General features: G+C 50.8%; 1 protein-coding gene across 1 annotated transcript in view; it reads left to right on the forward strand.

Annotated features, from left to right (window-relative positions):
* ARID3C (AT-rich interaction domain 3C) overlaps positions 1–19,530 on the forward strand; it is a 493,073-nt gene that overhangs the window by 15,126 nt on the left and 458,417 nt on the right. The window contains exon 2 of the mRNA XM_078674696.1: positions 1,868–2,401. Coding sequence (XP_078530822.1) covers positions 1,868–2,401 — 534 coding nt within the window. The remainder of the gene's footprint in view (positions 1–1,867; positions 2,402–19,530) is intronic.

Genomic DNA, 19,530 nt, shown 5'->3' on the forward strand with positions numbered 1-19,530 from the left:
CTGGTCCTTTCCCCTTCCCTGGTTACAAGTACCCTCTGTAACCCTGTCAGTGACTCTACGCCAGGCCCTCCGGTAACCCTATCAGGAACTCTGCATTAGGGCATCCGGTGACCCTCTCCCATTGATCAGTAACTCTAACAGTGTCTCTCCCCTGGCATAATCCCCTTCACTGGCCACTGGTACCCTCTGTAACCCTGTCGGTGACTCTACACCAGGCTCTCCGGTGAACCTGTCAATAACTCTGCACCAGGCCCTCTGGTAAACCTCCTCCGTGGCTCAGTAACGGTGACAGTGCCTCTCCCCAGGTCCTAACCTCTCTCATGGTTCTGTGACCTTATCAGTGAGTCTACGTCAGGCCCTCCGGAGACCCTGTGAGTGACTCTACGCCAGGCCCTCCAGTGACATTGTCAGTGACTCTACGCCAGGCCCTCCGGTAACCCTGTCAGTAACTCTGCATTAGGGCGTCCGGTGACTCTCTCCCGTTGATCAGTAACTCTGACAGTATTTCTCCCCTTCACTGGCCACTTGTACCCTCTGTAACCCTGACGGTGACTCTACGCCAGGCCCTCCGGTGAACCTGTCAGTGACTCTACGCCAGGCTCTCCGGTGAACCTGTCAGTAACTCCAAACCAGGCCCTCTGTCAACCCTCTTCTGTGGCCCAGTACCGTTGACAGTGCCTCTCCCCAGGTCCTAACCCCTCTCATGGTTCTGTGACCCTGTCAGTGACTCTACGCCAAGCTCTCCAGTGACACTCCAGTGACATTGTCAGTGACTCTACGCCAGGCCCTCCAGTGACCCTGTCAGTGACTCTACGCCAGGCTCTCTGGAGACCCTTTCAGTGACTCTACGTCAGGCTCTCCGGAGACCCTTTCAGTGACTCTGCACCACACCCTCCTGGAACCCTGTCAGTGACTCTATGCCAGGCCCTCCGGTGACCCAGTCAGTTACTCTGCTCTAGGCACTCCGGTAACCCCCAAACCCCAACCCCCCGCCCCTATCCCTGCGACTCAGTAAAGCTGACAGGGCCTCTCCCTCTCCCCGGTCACTCGTCCTCTCTTCCAGGGCTCTGTGGCCCTGTCAGTGACTCTACGCCAGGCCCACCGTTGACCCTCTCAGTGACCCTACTCCAGGCCCACCGTTGACCCTCTCAGAGACTCTACGCCAGGCCCTCCGGTGACCCTCTCAGTGACTCTACGCCAGGCCCACCGTTGACCCTCTCAGTGACTCTACGCCAGGCCCACCGTTGACCCTCTCAGTGACACTATGCCAGGCCCTCCGGTGACCCTCTCAGTGACTCTACGCCAGGCCCTCCGGTGACCCTCTCAGTGACTCTACGCCAGGCCCACCGTTGACCCTCTCAGAGACTCTACGCCAGGCCCAGCGTTGACCCTCTCAGTGACTCTACGCCAGGCCCACCGTTGACCCTCTCAGTGACTCTACGCTAGGCCCACCGTTGACCCTCTCAGAGACTCTACGCCAGGCCCACCGTTGACCCTCTCAGAGACTCTACGCTAGGCCCTCCAGTGACCCTGTCAGTAACTCTGAACTAGGCCATCCGGTAACCCTCCCCGGGGCTCTGAAACGTTGACTGTGACTCTTCCCTGGCCCTCTCCCCCTCCCCGGTCACTCGTCCCCTCTCCCCTGGCGCTGGGGCCCTCTCAGTGTTGACTCTGCGCGTGGCCCTCCGGTAACCCTCCCCCGCGGCTCAGTAACGGTGACAGGGCCTCTCCCCTTCCCTGGTCACTCGTCCCCTCTCCCCCGGGTCTGTGGCCCCCTCTCCCCCGCCTCTGTGGTCCTCCTGTGGCCCTCTCAGTGTTGACTCTGCGCCAGGCCCTCCAGTAACCCTCTCCCTCTCTCTCCTCACAGGGCTCCTTCTCGTCCCGCGGCCCGCTGCTGGTGTCGGCCGCCCCCGGCGGGGGCTCGTCGGCCCCCGGCCCCGGCGTGGGGGTGAACGTGCTGGGAGGCGGCCTGAAGCTGGAGGCGGTGATGGAGACGCTGCAGCGGCAGCAGGCGGCGCGGCTGGAGCGGGAGCGGCGCGAGCGGGAGCTGCGAGGCCTACTCGAGGCCCGGCTCCAGCAGCAGCAGCAGCAGGCCCTGGCGCTGCGCCACTACCAGGCCGCGGGGCCTCCCCGCAGGCCCGGCCTCATCGTGCCGCCCGCCCGGCAGGCCTCCCCGGCCCCCGAGGAAGAGGAGGACTACGACGACGAGGAGGACGAGGAAGAGGAGCCCGGGGCCGAGGAGCCCACGCCGCCCCGGTACCTGCCGCCCCCCAGGGCCCAGCCTTCGGACTCTCCCCAGGGGGCCCCACGCACCCCCGGCACACCCATGCCCGGACACTCGCACTCTCCCCCGGGGGCGCAGGGGCACCACGAGTGGACCTACGAGGAGCAGTTCAAGCAGGTAGGACGAACCTTACATGTCTGATGTACCGTGTGTCCCTGTGAGTGCCCAGATGCCATCATTAACAGGCTCCTTCCAAAATAAAGACCAATGTGTTCAATAGCCACTGTGAGTGTCCAGATGCCATCATTAACAGGCTTATTCCAAAATACAAGGGCAAGGGGTTCAACACTGAGCTCATACTCTGTGCCACATTGAGTGTCCTGATGCCAGCACAACCCACTCCTTCCAAAATGCAAGGTGTTCAATACTGAGCTTGTATACTCTGTGCCACTGTGAGTGCACAGATGCCAGCTCAACCCACTCCTTCCAAAATGCAAGGAGCTATGGGTTCAATACTGAGCTTGTGCACTGCCCACTGTGAGTGCCCTGTTGCCATCACAACCCACTTCCCAAATACAAGATCACTGTGTTCAGTGTGGAGCTTCTGCCCTGTGCCATAGTGTCTTGCTACCATCACAACCCACTTCTTCCAAAATACAAGATCACTGTTTCATACTGAGCTTGTATTCTGTGCCACTCTGAGGGCCCTGATGCCATCGCCACCCGCTCCTTTCTAAATACAAGAATAAGGGGTTCAATTCTGAGCTTGTACTATGTGCCCCATGAGAATCCCGGTGCCACCAAGAGCATTGAGTTCAGTACTGAGATTGTACTCTGGGCCCAGTGAGTGTCCTGCTGCCATTAAAATGTGATGCCGAGCTTGTACTGTGTGCCCACTGCCACTGTAAGTGCCCTGTAGTCACCAGAACTAGTCACCAGAACTATAGTCTTACAAGACCTCATGAACCTGCTGTCTAAACACTGTTCTGTATTGTGTGCCTAGGAGCGACATGCAACCATCACAACTATGTTCTTACTAAAACCCAACAGCACAGTGTTTCATACTGTGCCTGTAGCATGTGCCGCTAGGAGTTTCCTGCAATGACCACTTCCTCATGCTTACCAGAACTCGCAAGCTTACCAATACTATGATTGTAAATGAATCTTGAATCCATCTTTCCAGAACTCATGAGTATACTATTTATTACTATGCCAATAGTGTGTGCCAATAGAAGTTACTGTAATATAGTTTGAGTCATGTTTTCCCCCAGGTGTGTCTTGCACCAATCATATCTCCACTCTTACCAGTACAGCAGAGCCTGGCGTGTAAATGTTTGCCCTGGAGTGGTCATAATTACACTCAGGAGCATACTGTCTTACTACTGCACCTGTAATTGTGCCCATAAGAGTGCTCTGCAACCACCAGAGCTCCACTCTTCCCACAACTCACACGTTTGCTCTCTGAATAAAGGGTCAGTATTGTGTGCATTCTGGGACTTACAGACTTTGCTTTAATTGAACCCACTAGATTTTCAGACTGGGTAATGATGGAGACACAAGTGCGAAAAAATTCTTCTCATTTGAACGGGCAGGTTACTGTCTCTAGATTACACCTTGGTGAAAAAAAGCAATATGTACAAATATTGTTCACCAGTCATGCACGTTAATATTGTATTATTCACCGTTTTGCTTATATTGGTTACTACCAGCTACAGTCTACAGGAAAATGCGTCCAAAAGCACAAATGCTATATTTCATTAAAGTGATAGGCAGCAGTATTACAAGGGACGCAAATCCAAGTGGTGCTTTTTCCACTAACAGTCGGATCTAATCTGATATGACAATGGATGGCCCTTACCACTGCACCACAAGTACATGTCAAACAGGGATAGATCAGGAGCATGCTTTCTATTATTGTGTCTGGAGTGGGGGTCCCGAGGGGTTCTCGGCATGTGCTGTTACCATCACAACTCTATCCCACCTCAAGGACATTCTCAAGCAAAGAGCAGAGGCTAACGGCATGATTCCTAACACCGACTGTAAAGTGTTCCTCAAGGGGTGTTCACTGTGCCATGTTTGATATCCCGATGTATAGCTCTTTTTTGTAGTCATGTGTCTTATTTTTGTCACCATTATCACAAGAGGTAGCTCCTTGTATTTTATTAGTATGCACGCCAATATATTAATATACACTAAGGAGGTTATGGAAAGCCTTAATTTACAGATGTATACCATAAATTTGATTCACAAAGCTGAATTGACGGTTAATGTACGGGGTTCAAGATGCATACATTATAGAGGTGGAGTCTCCAACCTCTTCTGTAGTGAGACCTACTTCTGATCAGTGAAAACCTCTCCGAGCTGCTAAACAACATAATTGTTACAGTAGTTACTACATCAGACATGACCATCTGATTATAAAGGTTACTACATTAGGCATAGTAATCTGATTATAACAGTTACAATAATTACAACACCAGACATGGTCATCTGAATATTTTCATCATGTTTGCACATTTTCACATCTACACTTGAGCTACTTTGCTGTTTCTTCTCAGCCCAGAGCATGCGCGCACACACGCGCAGTGTGACTGACAGCACTGTGGCCTGCTTCACAGGTGGCTTTGCTGCATGGGGCTTCGTGCTGTCAGTTACATTGTGTGGCTGATGGAGTCTGGAACTCTGATGTTGGCTTGGCTATCTGCCACTCCAAGGGTCTGCAACTCAGCGGTGCTGCCTCCTGTGATGTTCAGGAGGGGGAGCGCTGCTAAGTGCTCGATCAGTGGCTCTTAACCTGTGGTCCAGGGACCTCTGGGGGTCCGCAAAGCCTACTCCGAAGGTCTGCGACTGCTTAGATAATTAAATAATATTAACAGTAAGGCTTCCAGTTTTCCATTTTTACTGATTTTTGCAGATAAATTCAGACAGAAACCAATCTATTTCCTGGTTGTATTTATTTTTAAAAGCAGAAAAATACAGAAAAGTGTGCTTCTTATGAGTGACGATCCTTGTTGTCCTTCATGTAATCCCAGACCAACTGCTAAGCAGAAAGAGACCATGGGGATTTAAAAACAGGATGCGATTCCCTTACATACAGCCATATGCAACATATATTTGTATATAATGCAAAATTTTACCTGTCAGAGTAGTGTATTGCTATATTTCCCTGCTTAATTTGCTAAAACGTGACTGGCATCAAAGTATGGGTGCATATTTATCAGTTAAATAAATGTGGGAAATTGCCACTTCACGACTCCTTTAATTTTAACAGCATAACATAAATATGGATAAATACCAATAAAATGGCTAAAAAATAAAAATGGATAAAAACAGACGAAAATGTTTAAAAAATAAATACCATAAAAACAGGAGCCCTAATTAACAGATTGATAAAGTGTATATAAATAAAAAAAACATGTAAAATGTAAACATTTTCGACGTTCTTTAAATGCATTGGAAGTTGAAATTAAAGGTTAAAAATTAAGTTGGTATCCTCAGATTAATTTGTGGGAGCATGGCAACTGCAACAACCAGAATATAGTATGGACAATGAGTGCCTCAATTGAATTTAGAAGAGCTCCATCCTACCCATTAAAAGTAAAAAAAAAACATGTTATATTTGTTTGTGAATTATCATTTGGGCATTTGTTTGATGGATTTTTTTTCTTTTTTTGTGCATTGTTTTGTGATTCAAATCCTCGAAAGTGCTTAGAGTGGGGGGCACGGTTTGCAGTAATGACTCACTATGTTCCAATGAGTCACTGATGATCCCCAGTTTCCTGTAATGATTAAATGGGGATTCACATAAATCAAAGGATTAAGAACCACTACTCTAAATCATGTTCGAGGGGTGTGTTCCCTGCCCTACCCACTGGAGGCTTCTGTTATAGATGCATACGTGTTGATCTAAATTGGAAAACGGTCTTATTCAGGGGTGTGTCTGAAGAGGGTTCAAGGTGCAAGGGTGCAGCTACGTTGTTGCCCTCTGAGGCGTAAGTTTACAAACCTGTGACAATTCAGTTTCAACGCTTTGGGGGAGGGGCACCTTACCTATCCGAGGTAGGTCAGGTAAGCCCAGGGGGTGCAGAAAGTGCACCACTCCTGTCATTTTTACAGATTATAAATCCACTGCAATTTGAAGACAGGATTTTGAATAGGACCCGGATCCCCCCAGCGTGGCCCCGCCCCCCCTAGTTGACACACTAACCCACAATTGAATCCTTCAAAGCATTGAGTGGGTTATAAAAAGGCCATGTTTAATTTCAACATATCATAAACATGACAAAAGCAAAGTAACATGCATAATCATCATCATCACAGACACTTTTAATATTCATCTTCATAACTGCAAAAATCATAAATGCAAATTCTCTCATCGCCCCCCAGCACCAAGGGGCCTTCTGGCTCGCATCTCGCACTGAGCCTACCACGCCAGGTGCACCGCGCCTGCGTCAAAGAGAAGTGGGCCCCACCCTCTGATCCTTGTCCGCCAATTCCAGGGCCCACTCCCCGACCACCGGACTGCCCAGGGACCCAGGAGGCTCGTGATCTGTCGCCCTAGCCTCCCCAGCCGGTGGTCACATCTTCCCAGCGAAGAGCTTACCGTCTCCCCCCTCAGTGCTGGCCTATGGAGTCCGTAAGGCAGTCCCTTGTGTTAGTCAATGTCACTGATCGCAGGTCTCTCTTCCGCCAAAAAACCACCCCCTCCAACTCTTAAGCAACAGGGATGGTGGGTGGGAATTTAAATTACAAGTAAAAAGGTAGGGGGTGGAAAAAGGAGTCGCCCGGCGAGGTCGTCAGCTGGGGTGGCAGAGGGCAAAGAGAGACAGAAGCCAGGGTTCCTGACCCTAAATAGGGCAAAGGTCTCCGCCCCCTGCCCCCCCAGCCGGACATACGTGTGCCTGACCCGGAAGTACTTGGGCGACCGAGTGCCGATTGGGCGACCGGTCGCCCCAGATCACGTGACCGGGGGCGTGGCCCGGGGTGCCCGGGTCCTAAGGGCGCGCTTCATGATATTCGCGCTTGGCATAGGACCCGGATCCCCCCAGCGTGGCCCCGCCCCCCCTAGTTGACACACTAACCCACAATTGAATCCTTCAAAGCATTGAGTGGGTTATAAAAAGGCCATGTTTAATTTCAACATATCATAAACATGACAAAAGCAAAGTAACATGCATAATCATCATCATCACAGACACTTTTAATATTCATCTTCATAACTGCAAAAATCATAAATGCAAATTCTCTCATCGCCCCCCAGCACCAAGGGGCCTTCTGGCTCGCATCTCGCACTGAGCCTACCACGCCAGGTGCACCGCGCCTGCGTCAAAGAGAAGTGGGCCCCACCCTCTGATCCTTGTCCGCCAATTCCAGGGCCCACTCCCCGACCACCGGACTGCCCAGGGACCCAGGAGGCTCGTGATCTGTCGCCCTAGCCTCCCCAGCCGGTGGTCACATCTTCCCAGCGAAGAGCTTACCGTCTCCCCCCTCAGTGCTGGCCTATGGAGTCCGTAAGGCAGTCCCTTGTGTTAGTCAATGTCACTGATCGCAGGTCTCTCTTCCGCCACAAGGGTGGCCAAGGCCCTCAGGTCTGCCACCCTCCCCACCTGCGCTCTGTATAAATGACCAAAGTCCTTTTATCCATGTGTCTGTGCCCAAGTCCGACAAATGCACCCCGTCGTTGTGGTACATAGCCTCTCCCGAGATCATCCGGTGCGGAATGTGACACAAGCGGCCCTTGACTGAGCACAACCTTGCCATCTCCCCGTTGAGTCGCCTTACTGACACGTTCAAGGACCTTGCGCGGACTCCTGGGCCCCATGTCCTGCGCGTTATCATTGCTGACCAAGCAATCCTGGCCAATGGGAAGATCTTTCCTAACCACGCAAACTCTGTCAGCAACGCCTCTTTGACTGCCAATCGACCACGATCAACCATATCATTCCCCCCCAAGTGAAGGATAATCCAGTCTGGGGACTTGTGCCCTTCTTGATCTCTTAACTCCTCCACGAGCCGCCTCAGGTGACGAATTCGCATGCCCCCGATGCCTCGCCACAGGAATTCGGTCCCGCCCAAGTCTGCCGGTTTCACCACTCGCCGTTGATGTAAACGCACCGTAGCGCGACGCACGAACGAGTGCCCCAACACCCACACCAGTTTTGCGGGCATACTAATTCAGAGAAGAGAAATGGAAAAGTCAGGCACAAGTCACAGTCAATCATTGATCAATCATCACAACAGTTCAGGCCTCACATATCTGCGATAGCAATCGGACGACCAGCGCCCCACCCTTTTAATCGCATCGCTCTGCAGGCCCGCCCCTGCGGCCAAGGTAGCTGCGCCAATCCTAAATGAATGAGAAGAGTATCCTGCATCTCCCAGACCCAGTCGCGCTAGCACCAATCCCAGGACCGCCTTAAACTGAAACTGGGACAAACAGTCCCCGTTCTCATGAACAAACAAGGCCTGCCCGCTCCCTACTGGGCGCAGGGCCAGATACGCTCTCATCCGGGTTACCGGACAGGCCGAGACCCCTGGCGCAGGACCCAGACGAATGGTGACCCCTTTTCCCAATTGGTCGGTCTTAGATCTCCTTAAAGTCACCGCCAAACTACTCGGTGATAGGCAAATGTCCCTGTGTTGAAGGCCCCCTTCCTGGTCTACTCTAGAGGACCCTACCACTTCACCCAGACGGAATGCCCCATAAAAGGTTAAAGTGAAGGCCGCCCCCAACAGGGTGCCTTCGAAGGGGGAATCACAGACCAAGGGCAAAAGGTCCACCATAGCACATAAGGTCGGGATGGTCAAGGGCCTACGAGAATCCCGCCTAGGTCCCTCAAGTCTAGCCCAGCCCGCCACAGCTTTTCTGACTAAAAAAGAGCCACCCGGGTCTCGAACTCCTGCCAGTTTAGCAAAGAAGCCTATTGCTGACAAGTTAGCTTTAACGAAAGAGACAGCCCTGCCCTGATCCCTTAATGTCTGTAGGTACCCATGAATAGCATCTGGGGCAAACAATTGAGGCAACCCAGCCTCCTCCACAAAAGACCTGTAGGAATTAAAATGCCTTTGGTAAGATTTTTTGGTGCGATCGTTCATGGAAGCACCTACCAGCCCCGCTAATGCGGGGCACCAATTGTCCACAGTGATGGTGGGAACTCCGTCATTCGCTCCTCTGCCTGCGGGTGAAACCTCCGGAATTCCTGCAACTTGGAACGAGACAAAGCATCAGCAGCATTGTTGTCAACTCCCGGTATATGTGCCGCCTTGAAAGTCAAGTTCAGCCTCAAGCATACCAACACCAGTTGTTTCAGCAGTCTCAGCACATGCACACAGGAGGCCCCCTGCCTGTTGATAGCTTCCACCACAGCCATGTTGTCCGACCAGAATACTACTGCCCTGTCCCTAAAGCGGTCGGCCCAAATTGTCACAGCTACAACAATAGGAAAGAGTTCTAGGAATGCTATGTTTTTAGTCAGTCCTGTCCTGTGCCACTCTGCTGGCCACTCTGCTCCACACCAGGCAGGGCCTAAAATGGCCCCGAAACCGATGCTGCCGGCCGAATCAGTAAACAGGCCGAGTTCCGAGCTGGACACAGGAGGGGCAGGCCACACCACCCTGCCATTGAACTCGCTGAGAAAGCTGCGCCAAACCTTAAGATCTTCTTTCACCTCTGCCCTCAGCCGAACACGGTGGTGTTTGTGCGTTAACCCACCCATTGACCTGGCTATGGATCTAGAGAAAGGGCGCCCCATGGGAATGATTCTTAGGGCAAAATTGAGCTGGCCAACAAGTACCTGGAGCTGGTGAAGAGTAGCCTTAGGTCCCGCCAGAGTGGCGTCAATCGCTCGGGAAAAGGCCTGAACTTTGTCCACAGGCAGCCTGCACTCCCCCGCTACCGTGTCAATTTCTATCCCCAGAAAGGACATGCACGTGGCCGGGCCCACTGTTTTTTCGGGGGCCAGGGGGACCCCGAACTCCCGGAACATCAACACCAGTTCATTGAGTGCTCTAGCGCACTCCCCTGACTCCGCCGGACCCATCACCATGAAATCATCTAGATAGTGCACCACATTGACACAACCTGTCCTGTGCGAAAAAACCCATTGCAGCATGGAACTAAAGGTCTCAAAATACTTGCAAGACACAGCACAACCCATGGGCATGCACTTATCAAAGTAGAATTGCTGCTGAAACTGGAAACCCAACAGTTTGTAATCCTCGGGATGCACCGGCAACAGACGGAAGGCAGACTCGATATCAGTTTTTGCTAACATAGCCCCCGGCCCCAGTTCCCTCACCAGCTGCACAGCAGCATCAAAGGATGAGTATGTCACAGAACACAAGGCTGGGTCAATGCAGTCATTCACAGAGAAACCTTTCGGAGCTGAGAGGTTGTGTATCATCCTAAACTGCCCAGGATCCTTTTTAGGTACTACTCCTAGGGGGGAGCAAACATAACCTGCCATTGGAGGAGCGGGGAAAGGGCCAGCCACCCTACCCAAGGCCACTTCCTTCTCTACCTTTGCTGCTACTATTGTTGGGTGCATTCTAGCTGACATGAGATTGTTGCATCGGTCAACAGGAGGAACGCCTAGGGCGGGAATGCGGAAACCTACAGAAAAACCATTGAACAAAACCTTGGCTGCTGCCCTATCTGGGTACTGATTGAGCCAATAAATCAATTTCCCTATGTCTACAGGAGAGGAAGCCTATTGCTGGGGAGGCTTGCGTTCCTTGTTCCCAGCCCCCCCGCGTTCTTTGAACTTTTTATTACATTTAGACTCTGGATGCGAGGAGTGACCACAATAGGAGCAGACATGTCTGAATTTACACTGGCCTGTGGGATAATTGCATGACTTCCTATTGAATGCCCAGCAAGCCCCCTTCTTCTCCCCTGGGCCACCCTGTGAAGTCCGAAAAGGCTGCTTGGTGTGGTGCCCCCCACCATTAACGTTCTCAAGCCAGGCATTAATTTCCACCTGGTCCCAGCCAATACTCGGGTTCTCCTCTTTAGCCCACCGGAATTCCCTATCATAATCCAACCATGCTGTTCCCCCATGAGTCGCATGCGCTTTCACAATCTTATTTGTGTAGAAAACCAATGGAATCGCCAACTCCGGCCTTTTCTCCAACAAGACCGTCGTGTACACATGAAAGCCAAAGAGCCAATTAGTAAGAGACTCCTCAACCCTCGGCCTCCTGTCTTTGGAGGAGCCCTCTTTTCCTTCCCTCTCCCTGAACTCCAGGTCCCTCCTAGTAGGTCTGATGAGCGCAAATATATCCACATACGCCCCTTTCCAGATTTTTTCTTTCATTTCCGTGGACACATGCGTGGCTAACATTCCAGGTTGAGATAACACATTCCCGTGACACACCCCCGCCACTAACCCTGCTTCCCCGGCCTTGGCCGCCACCTCGCATGCCTTACCTCCAATAGGCATTGTCGCTATAGCTGGTGTCGCTCCTGTAGTCGCACTGGGCTTCGCACTCCGCGCCTCAACTACAAGTGCCAATTGCCTCTGGATTTCTAACAGCGCCCCCTGTTCCACTGTCTGCCCTGGTGCCCACGGGGCTGCTGCCACTGTGCTGGGAGTCTGCCCCGCCGCCGGGGGTGCTAGTTGTCCCACTAGACTAGCTACAGATGCTAAGAGCCCCGCCATCGGGTCCTGCGCGCCTGCTGCCGCTACCACTGGCTGAGGGGGTGGTACTCCCATCACAGCCTGGTGCGGATTCACCGGGGCCAATGCTTTTAGTGCGTCCTTAATCTCTGCCAATGCTGAACTCACTGGGTCAGCTGGCGTTACTGCAGGTATTGGAGTTCCCCCCGTAGGTCCCGCTCCTAGCGGTAGGTCCCCACCTGGTAAGACTGGTATGAGGGGGGTAGGAATCAAATCTTCCAATGCAGTAGCAGGTATCTCCTCAAACGGAAGAGGGGCGGGACCGACTGGTCTCTCGCCCCCAGCTACCCTGCCATGAGACTTCTTACGTGATGCACTCCCCTTACGCTTCTGCTGAGCCCTGGGCTTCTTCACTAAGGGGGGAAAAGCAGCCCTTGGTGGCACCCCCTCCCTACGCGGTCGCTCGCTAATGACCTCCTGCTCAGGCTCCTCCTGGGAGACATCGCTATCGCTTGCGCTCTCCTGATCCTCACCTAGCTTCGCCAGCATTAGCTTCAATAGTTGTGCAATTTCGGGGTCCTTCCCCTTTCGTTTATGGCTGACCTTCTTGGGAGGCATCGCTCTCTGCTTATCACAATGCGGGATTGCGCGGGAAACTGTGCTTCCGAGATGCCTTAGATAACTAATTTCCCCACACAGCCGCTTTCAAAACAACGCAAATTGCGCGGGAAACTGACTCCTTGAAGTGGGCGCTCCAATTAAGTCCCCCACTGCTGCCCTGCGCACCTGACCCAGCTCCCGTGCAAATACCAACCCCCGCTCCCCAGCCGAGCCGCCCACGTTGCCACAAGGTACCCGGACCCCAGGAGCCCCACCGGCAGCCACCAACCACCGGAAGTAAGCCCACCAAAAAACCCGCGAACCCCCTCCCGCAATCAGCGGCTGCAAGCAGGCCCCCCAGAACTCCCGGCCCCTTACCTGGCAATAATGGGCGTCTCTCCGTCGCAGCGCGCCGATCTCCCGCCGACTTTCTCCACAGCCGCCGAGCCTCGCCGCCGGGCTCCGGAACACCAGCGCCGCCTCCAAGCCGCTCCTCGCACTCCCTCGACAATCCAACGGGGGGTGCGAGCGCCGAAGGGACGAAGGGACAATTTAAATTTAAATTACAAGTAAAAAGGTAGGGGGTGGAAAAAGGAGTCGCCCGGCGAGGTCGTCAGCTGGGGTGGCAGAGGGCAAAGAGAGACAGAAGCCAGGGTTCCTGACCCTAAATAGGGCAAAGGTCTCCGCCCCCTGCCCCCCCAGCCGGACATACGTGTGCCTGACCCGGAAGTACTTGGGCGACCGAGTGCCGATTGGGCGACCGGTCGCCCCAGATCACGTGACCGGGGGCGTGGCCCGGGGTGCCCGGGTCCTAAGGGCGCGCTTCATGATATTCGCGCTTGGCAGACTGACTGCAAAAAATTTATTCTGAAAAAATCAACCTCCAAAATTGCAGCTGCCAACATTTCGATCTTACCTATGTTATGGTCCTACAAATGTTTGACCCTACATTTAATTACTAAATGTAGCCAAATTAACTGTTTATTAGGTGTAGGTACATTAATTATGCTACCCCTATCCCTAGCGTATGTTAGTGGTAAGTGGTTCATAGTGGAAATAGATGTGGGGAGACCTTTCTGTGACTTTATATTGGGTCCACAATTTGGTAAAGCTGCGTTTTAGAGTTAATTTTTGCAAAAGGTGGTTTTACAGTCTACATCTTATCAAATATGAGCACAAATCACATTAGCCCGTGGTTAATGGAGTGTATTTTGATGTGCATAATTTACACGCGTCTGGAAGAGAATTCGTATGAATATCCGGTAAAAAACGCACACGTTAGGAAGAGTAAAGGCGGATTGCCTCTCTGGAGGGCAGGTTTCTCTTTGTTGTAAACTCTGGCAGTCGAGCCCCCTCCCCCACCCCACCGCCCTCTCTCCGTGTTTATGTATGTGAAGGGTGCCACATTCTTCGTCCGCAGCTCGGCCTGCTTTAAAAAGCGGGCGCTGCCATTCCCCCATCCTTCCCGGATGCCTGTCTTAGGGCACACAACAGGTGCTCCCCTCCCCATGTGGGTGATCGCAGATCCGGTTTCCACGTGAGCCCTTTTAATCTAGTGTTTCAAGTGATCCTATCGGCGCGCGGCGTTAGTCACTGCAGGGACTGCACATGTCCCTGCAGGCCTAGATAAGGCGAGTCATTCCACGGGCCTTTTATCAGGGTGGGAGCAGCCCCAGCCGTAATCGTTCTTCCCTTAAATGTCCAGCACACGAACCAGCAAGGAACGCATGTTAACACAGAAGCAGTGGCTGCTGCCCCCAGAGGTATTTTGAAATGAGGTGTATAATTTAGCAGAGACATGTATCTCAACAAATTGACTAAAACAATTATTATTAAAGGGATCGCCGGCTAGTGTAAAGAGATAAACAATTCCGTTTGCCCAGCCCTGTATTTCAGACACTCACTAACAATAGGCCCGCTCGAGTATTTGATGACGTCGGATGGGCTTCTGAGACCTGGTACGAATGACATCATCATTCACCGGATGTTCCGTGAATTTGTGGAGCGGAGCTTGACCCTCCCTGACAGACGGGAAAGTTCCCAAAAGACCGGTGGAAACATTTTGCAGTTTGCTCCTGTAGTATTACCCATACTTTTGGAATTATTTTTCAACTTTTATGATTTTCTTAGTTTTCCAAGAGCCGTCACAATTGACCGTTTATGCTCGTAAATTTTGTTGTGGGTGTATAATTCAGCATTGCAAAATGTAATGCACGTATAAATTTGCAAATGTGTTGTCCTCGCTTCTCAGTGGGAAAATATTTGTTTCTGGGAAGAAATCCTCCTATTCCCAGACCCTCGTAGATTTTGTTGACGTTGTCACCCCATTCCACTCTGGGAATTTACGCCCTCCAGCCTATAAATGGTGGAAATGTTTGTGCTTTTCCAGAGTGCATCATCTCTTGAAACTCGTCAGTGGATGCTCAGAAACTCGTAAGTTTGCTGCCGTTCCGAACTATTACAGGTCTACCCACACCGTAGTTACCGACCCATACTAAGAAATTTGTAATGATGAAAATGTCTTTATGCTTTCAAAATGTCTGCATTTGGACAAGCCTGCCAGTCCCAATTACTTGAATTGCAAGTAGGAAGATCCGGGCACAAAGTGGCATATACATTTACTGTAGCTTTTTAAAAACCAAGCTGCGCAAAATAATGTAAGAATCAGGACTTTAACAACGGAAGAATGTGCTACTGAGCACGTATTGCCATCTGTTTGTGCAAGTCTGATTGCAGACTTAGCAAAAAAACACATCCTGCCAGTATTACCTCACGTGCTACCTGAAAAGTGTATATTCATAAAGGGGAACCCTGGTTCTAGTCCGGGCGACCACGGCTGACAACAAGGCTCACTTACTTCCTGGTGTTTTGTTTCGCAGTGGAGGAGGCGGGAAAACACAATGAAAGGCACTTAGCGAGGTAGGAAGCGGAGCAGGTGATAGATTTGTGATTTAAACGAAGCCTGTTTATCCCCAAAGAAAGAAGTGCAAACACGGGGCTGTTTTGGTTTAGATGTGTGGAGGGATAAGGGGTGAAGGCCGGATTACAGACGGTGCCCCAAGACGGAGACAGCCGTGCCTCGAGGAGTAGACACACAAGAGACAGATGCCTTCCTGATGAACAGGCCATACCTTGCTAGCGTCGAGCAGTTTCTGTTCTCAAGAATCCCAGCCTCTCGGATGTCTCCAGAAGTCTGTGCTCTAGTGAATACAGTGCAACCAGCACACTATCTGCCAGGCTCGGTGTTTTTTATTTTTTTATGTGTACCTGAATTTATATACACCAAATTGTGTCCGGTGGTCAAATTTCTTTTTATTTCTTTCACGCACGGAAGAGTGATCTTCTATGTTTTGAAATATATTTCACAGCCTGCTATTGGGGTTAAGAATTGCGCCGCCTTTACCTCCTCTGAGCATGTAAATAAGCGTGGAGGATTAAAGCCAGATATTTAAATTCATTCTTTATGTGTGAAATGTTTCCGGCTGAAGAATGCCTTTTTATTGCATGCTATAACTGCTGTGTTACTGTCGACAATGCAGCACCTCGTGTTTAGCTCTGCAGCATTAGCGCCTTGAGGCCTGGTGTATGAATCGTGTCCACATGCAGTCAGTGGCTTCAAACCGACTCCGTCGACACACTGATACATTACATGTAACCGGTCTCACCAACAGACTCTCCTGACGTCCTTCGAGATTTTAAGCAAACTCTACCCAATCTTTTTATTCCTCTGAGAGATTTTAAGAAATGTTGGCCCACCAGGGCCCACGCCATGACAGATCTTCCAGAGATCCATGTGTGATCTTTACAGATACAATTAATTAAATGAGATCAGTTTATTAACTCCCTGTTTGATCCTGAATTGTGGGCCCAATTTAGGACACCTCCGATTCAAAGCAAACCTTCTTTCTCGTCGTGAAATTTTAAAGCAAACCCACCGATGCCCAGTGAGGATTCAAAAAACACGTCCACACTGTGATGAGTTCTATTTTAAGTCTTCCTGACACAGTGACTTTAAAATCGGTACAACTTTCTTTCTAATTGCGATTATCACAATGAAATGAACCACGGGCCAGTATTTCCGTGAGCTTTTGTGAATAAAGTCATTATCATCCCATGAGTGCTTGAAGCTCAATGGCACACTGTGAGGTTCTATATCAACCCTACACAAATCTGTCGGTGAGTTTTTAAAATAATCCTGCTGCCAACTGGAGATTTTAACCGAGTTTTATTTTAAATTGCTTCGTTTTACTGTCCTCTTTTCAGGCCCCCTCTCTCAAGAAACTGTCCAGAAAAAAAGTGGTTGCTCACAACCCAGCGACGTCAACTATAAAGGACACATCTTTTGAACATATGGCCGAGGGAGGGTTTCTGCATTGAAGTGTGACTTTTAAGGAAACACCTCCCCCCTGCCTTGCCCATAAAATACCCTTTAACATTTTTTTAAGACATATGGCTCACAGAAAGACCAAAACATGTTGACCACTGATTGTTTTTAGGTCTCGCCTGTCGATGCGCATGCGCATCGAGCAAGCGAGACTATAGGGGCTCATCCACTCTTTATCCACACTGCAAGGAATCGTGGCGATTCCTTGCAGTGCCCGTGACTTTTAAGGTCAATGCGCATGCGCATTAAGCTTATGCGCATGCGCATTGACCTTAAAAGTCACGGGCGCGTGCATGTCCGTCTTTGTTTACCCGCTCCGCCCCCTCCCGCCGTGTCGCCTTGCCTACTCTCTTCCACAGCCTCCCCCAGCTCCGCCCCCTCACTACTTGATTGCACGGCCGCTAGGCCGTGCCTCCCCTACTCTCCTCCCCCCTCCTCCTCTCCTCCCCTGCCTGCCTGCCGCTAGCCTTGCCTACTCTCTCTCGCACCCTCCCCCAGCTCCGCCCCCTCACTACTTGATTGCACGGCCGCTAGGCCGTGCCTCCCCTACTCTCCTCCCCCCTCCTCCTCTCCTCCCCTGCCTGCCTGCCGCTAGAAAGCATGGGATACTGTGCTGCCTTAACTATTTGCTATGGCCATGTTAAAATCAGAGCCAAGTCGTAAATATACATTTTTCCACACCACTGTTTTTTCGATAAAAACGTGATTATTCACAGTTTACGCTGCTAATCCGTGACCAAACAGACAATATGAAGCTCTGAGTCTATCCTCTTCCTAGCGTGCTGTGACTGCCTCCCCCGCTGTATCCCCTCACCCCCCCCCCCCCCTGCTGTATCCCCTCACCCCTGGTCTCTCCCCACGTCTCTCCGTTGCTCTCCCCTCTGCTGTCGCTCTCTCTCTCGCTCACTCCCCGGCTCTCTTCTTGCCTTGCTGCTGCTCTGCCTCTTTGTGTCTGATCCCAGGCTCACATGTCGGAGCTGGCAGCCCCCGCGGCTAGTTCCTATCTGTGCGACAGCATTTTTAATTTAACACAACCGCCTTTGATGTTTTCAAATATTTATAGCCAGCTTCAGAGCACTGCAGAAGTGTTTCCATTCAGATGGAACGGCTCGGCTCGCTCTCCTCGTGCAGGCCCTCTTAAACTCGGATCCCGCGGGATTTAGTTCACGCGAAATTCTCTCCGTGTCTCGTGCTTTTCTGTCTCTTTAACTTTTACTTTCCTTTCACAGCCTGTCATATGTTGTTGGACTCTCCCAGAAATAGCTAATGGATCGAAATATCAGAATATACAGAAAATCGAAAACTGCGACCAAGAAAAGCTCGTGCTGAGAAGTAAATCTTTAAATCTAAGAAGGACTTTGCGTGCTTTACAAGTGTTTACAGGGGAACAGCGTAGAACTGCACAGTTAATTTGATAGTACAAGCACATGCAATGGATGCACTTATTTCATATCTGTTTAATCCGTTCATTTTAATTCCTTTGGTCGCTTTAGTTCTAGTCATTATTTCTTTGCCTCTCCGATTGCGCTCTTCAATTACCCTCCACGCCCACAATTTATTTTTCTCATTCTCTGTAGTACTCTGCCAATTCTCACAATGTCTACCATTTTTCGAACCCCGCCTCCCCCCTCCCTCCCAGCCTCCACAGTTTCCGCTCTTCCAATATTCTGAATATTTCTGAATTGTTTCGTTTCTCTCCCTGTATGGAAGTGTGAAGTTTAGAAACTACCTGAAAACGTGGTTATTGAAGCAGGCTGTACACTCACCCTCAACCCCTCACTCACTCTCACTCATCCTCACTCACCCTCAACCCCTCACCCTCACTCACCCTCAACCCCTCACCCTAACTCACCCTCACCCTCACTCACCCTCAACCCCTCACTCACCCTCTCACCCTCAACCCCTCAACATCAACCCCTCACCCTCACTCACCCTCACCCTCACTCACCCTCACTCACCCTCACCCACCCTCACCCACCCTCACCCTCACTCACCCTCACTCACCCTCACTCACCCTCACTCACCCTCACTCACCCTCACCCTCACTCACCCTCACTCACCCTCACTCACCCTCACTCACCCTCACTCTCACTCACCCTCACTCACCCTCACTCACCCTCGCTCTCACTCACCCTCAACCCCTCACCCTCACTCACCCTCAACCCCTCACTCACCCTCACTCACCCTCACCCACCCTCACCCTCACTCACCCTCACTCACCCTCAACCCCTCACCCTCACACAGTGCAATAGGTCTCGGAGCATTTGAGTTAGAGCTTTTAGAAATGTTTATGGCTTTTTTTTTAATTCTTTAGCATTGGCTACAGGAAACAAAAATGCTAAAGATTTACACAAAAACCCATAAACAATTCTAAAAGCACTAACTCTAATGCTGCGAGACCTATTGCATTTCCAATGCTTGTTTTTTATGTGAACGTTTATAACGAAAATATACCTGGAAAAGTGTTACTGGAAAATGTGCTTAGTTTAACTCCTTTCACATATCTTTTTTATTGAAAGACACAAGGATGAAATGATTTTATTGTTGATTCTCACAACCCTTATTTAAATGTAATTTGCTTTTCTCTTAGCTCGCCAAACTGCACATTATGTACCATTAGCCACGTGAGCACGAGACAAGTTTCTTGAGCAACCATGCAGCTTAACCCCACCTGCGCTTGTTTTTCTAACAGAAACTTGACAAAT

The sequence above is a fragment of the Lissotriton helveticus genome, chromosome 2_1 (assembly GCF_964261635.1).
Source record: "Lissotriton helveticus chromosome 2_1, aLisHel1.1, whole genome shotgun sequence".
NCBI lineage: Eukaryota > Metazoa > Chordata > Amphibia > Caudata > Salamandridae > Lissotriton > Lissotriton helveticus.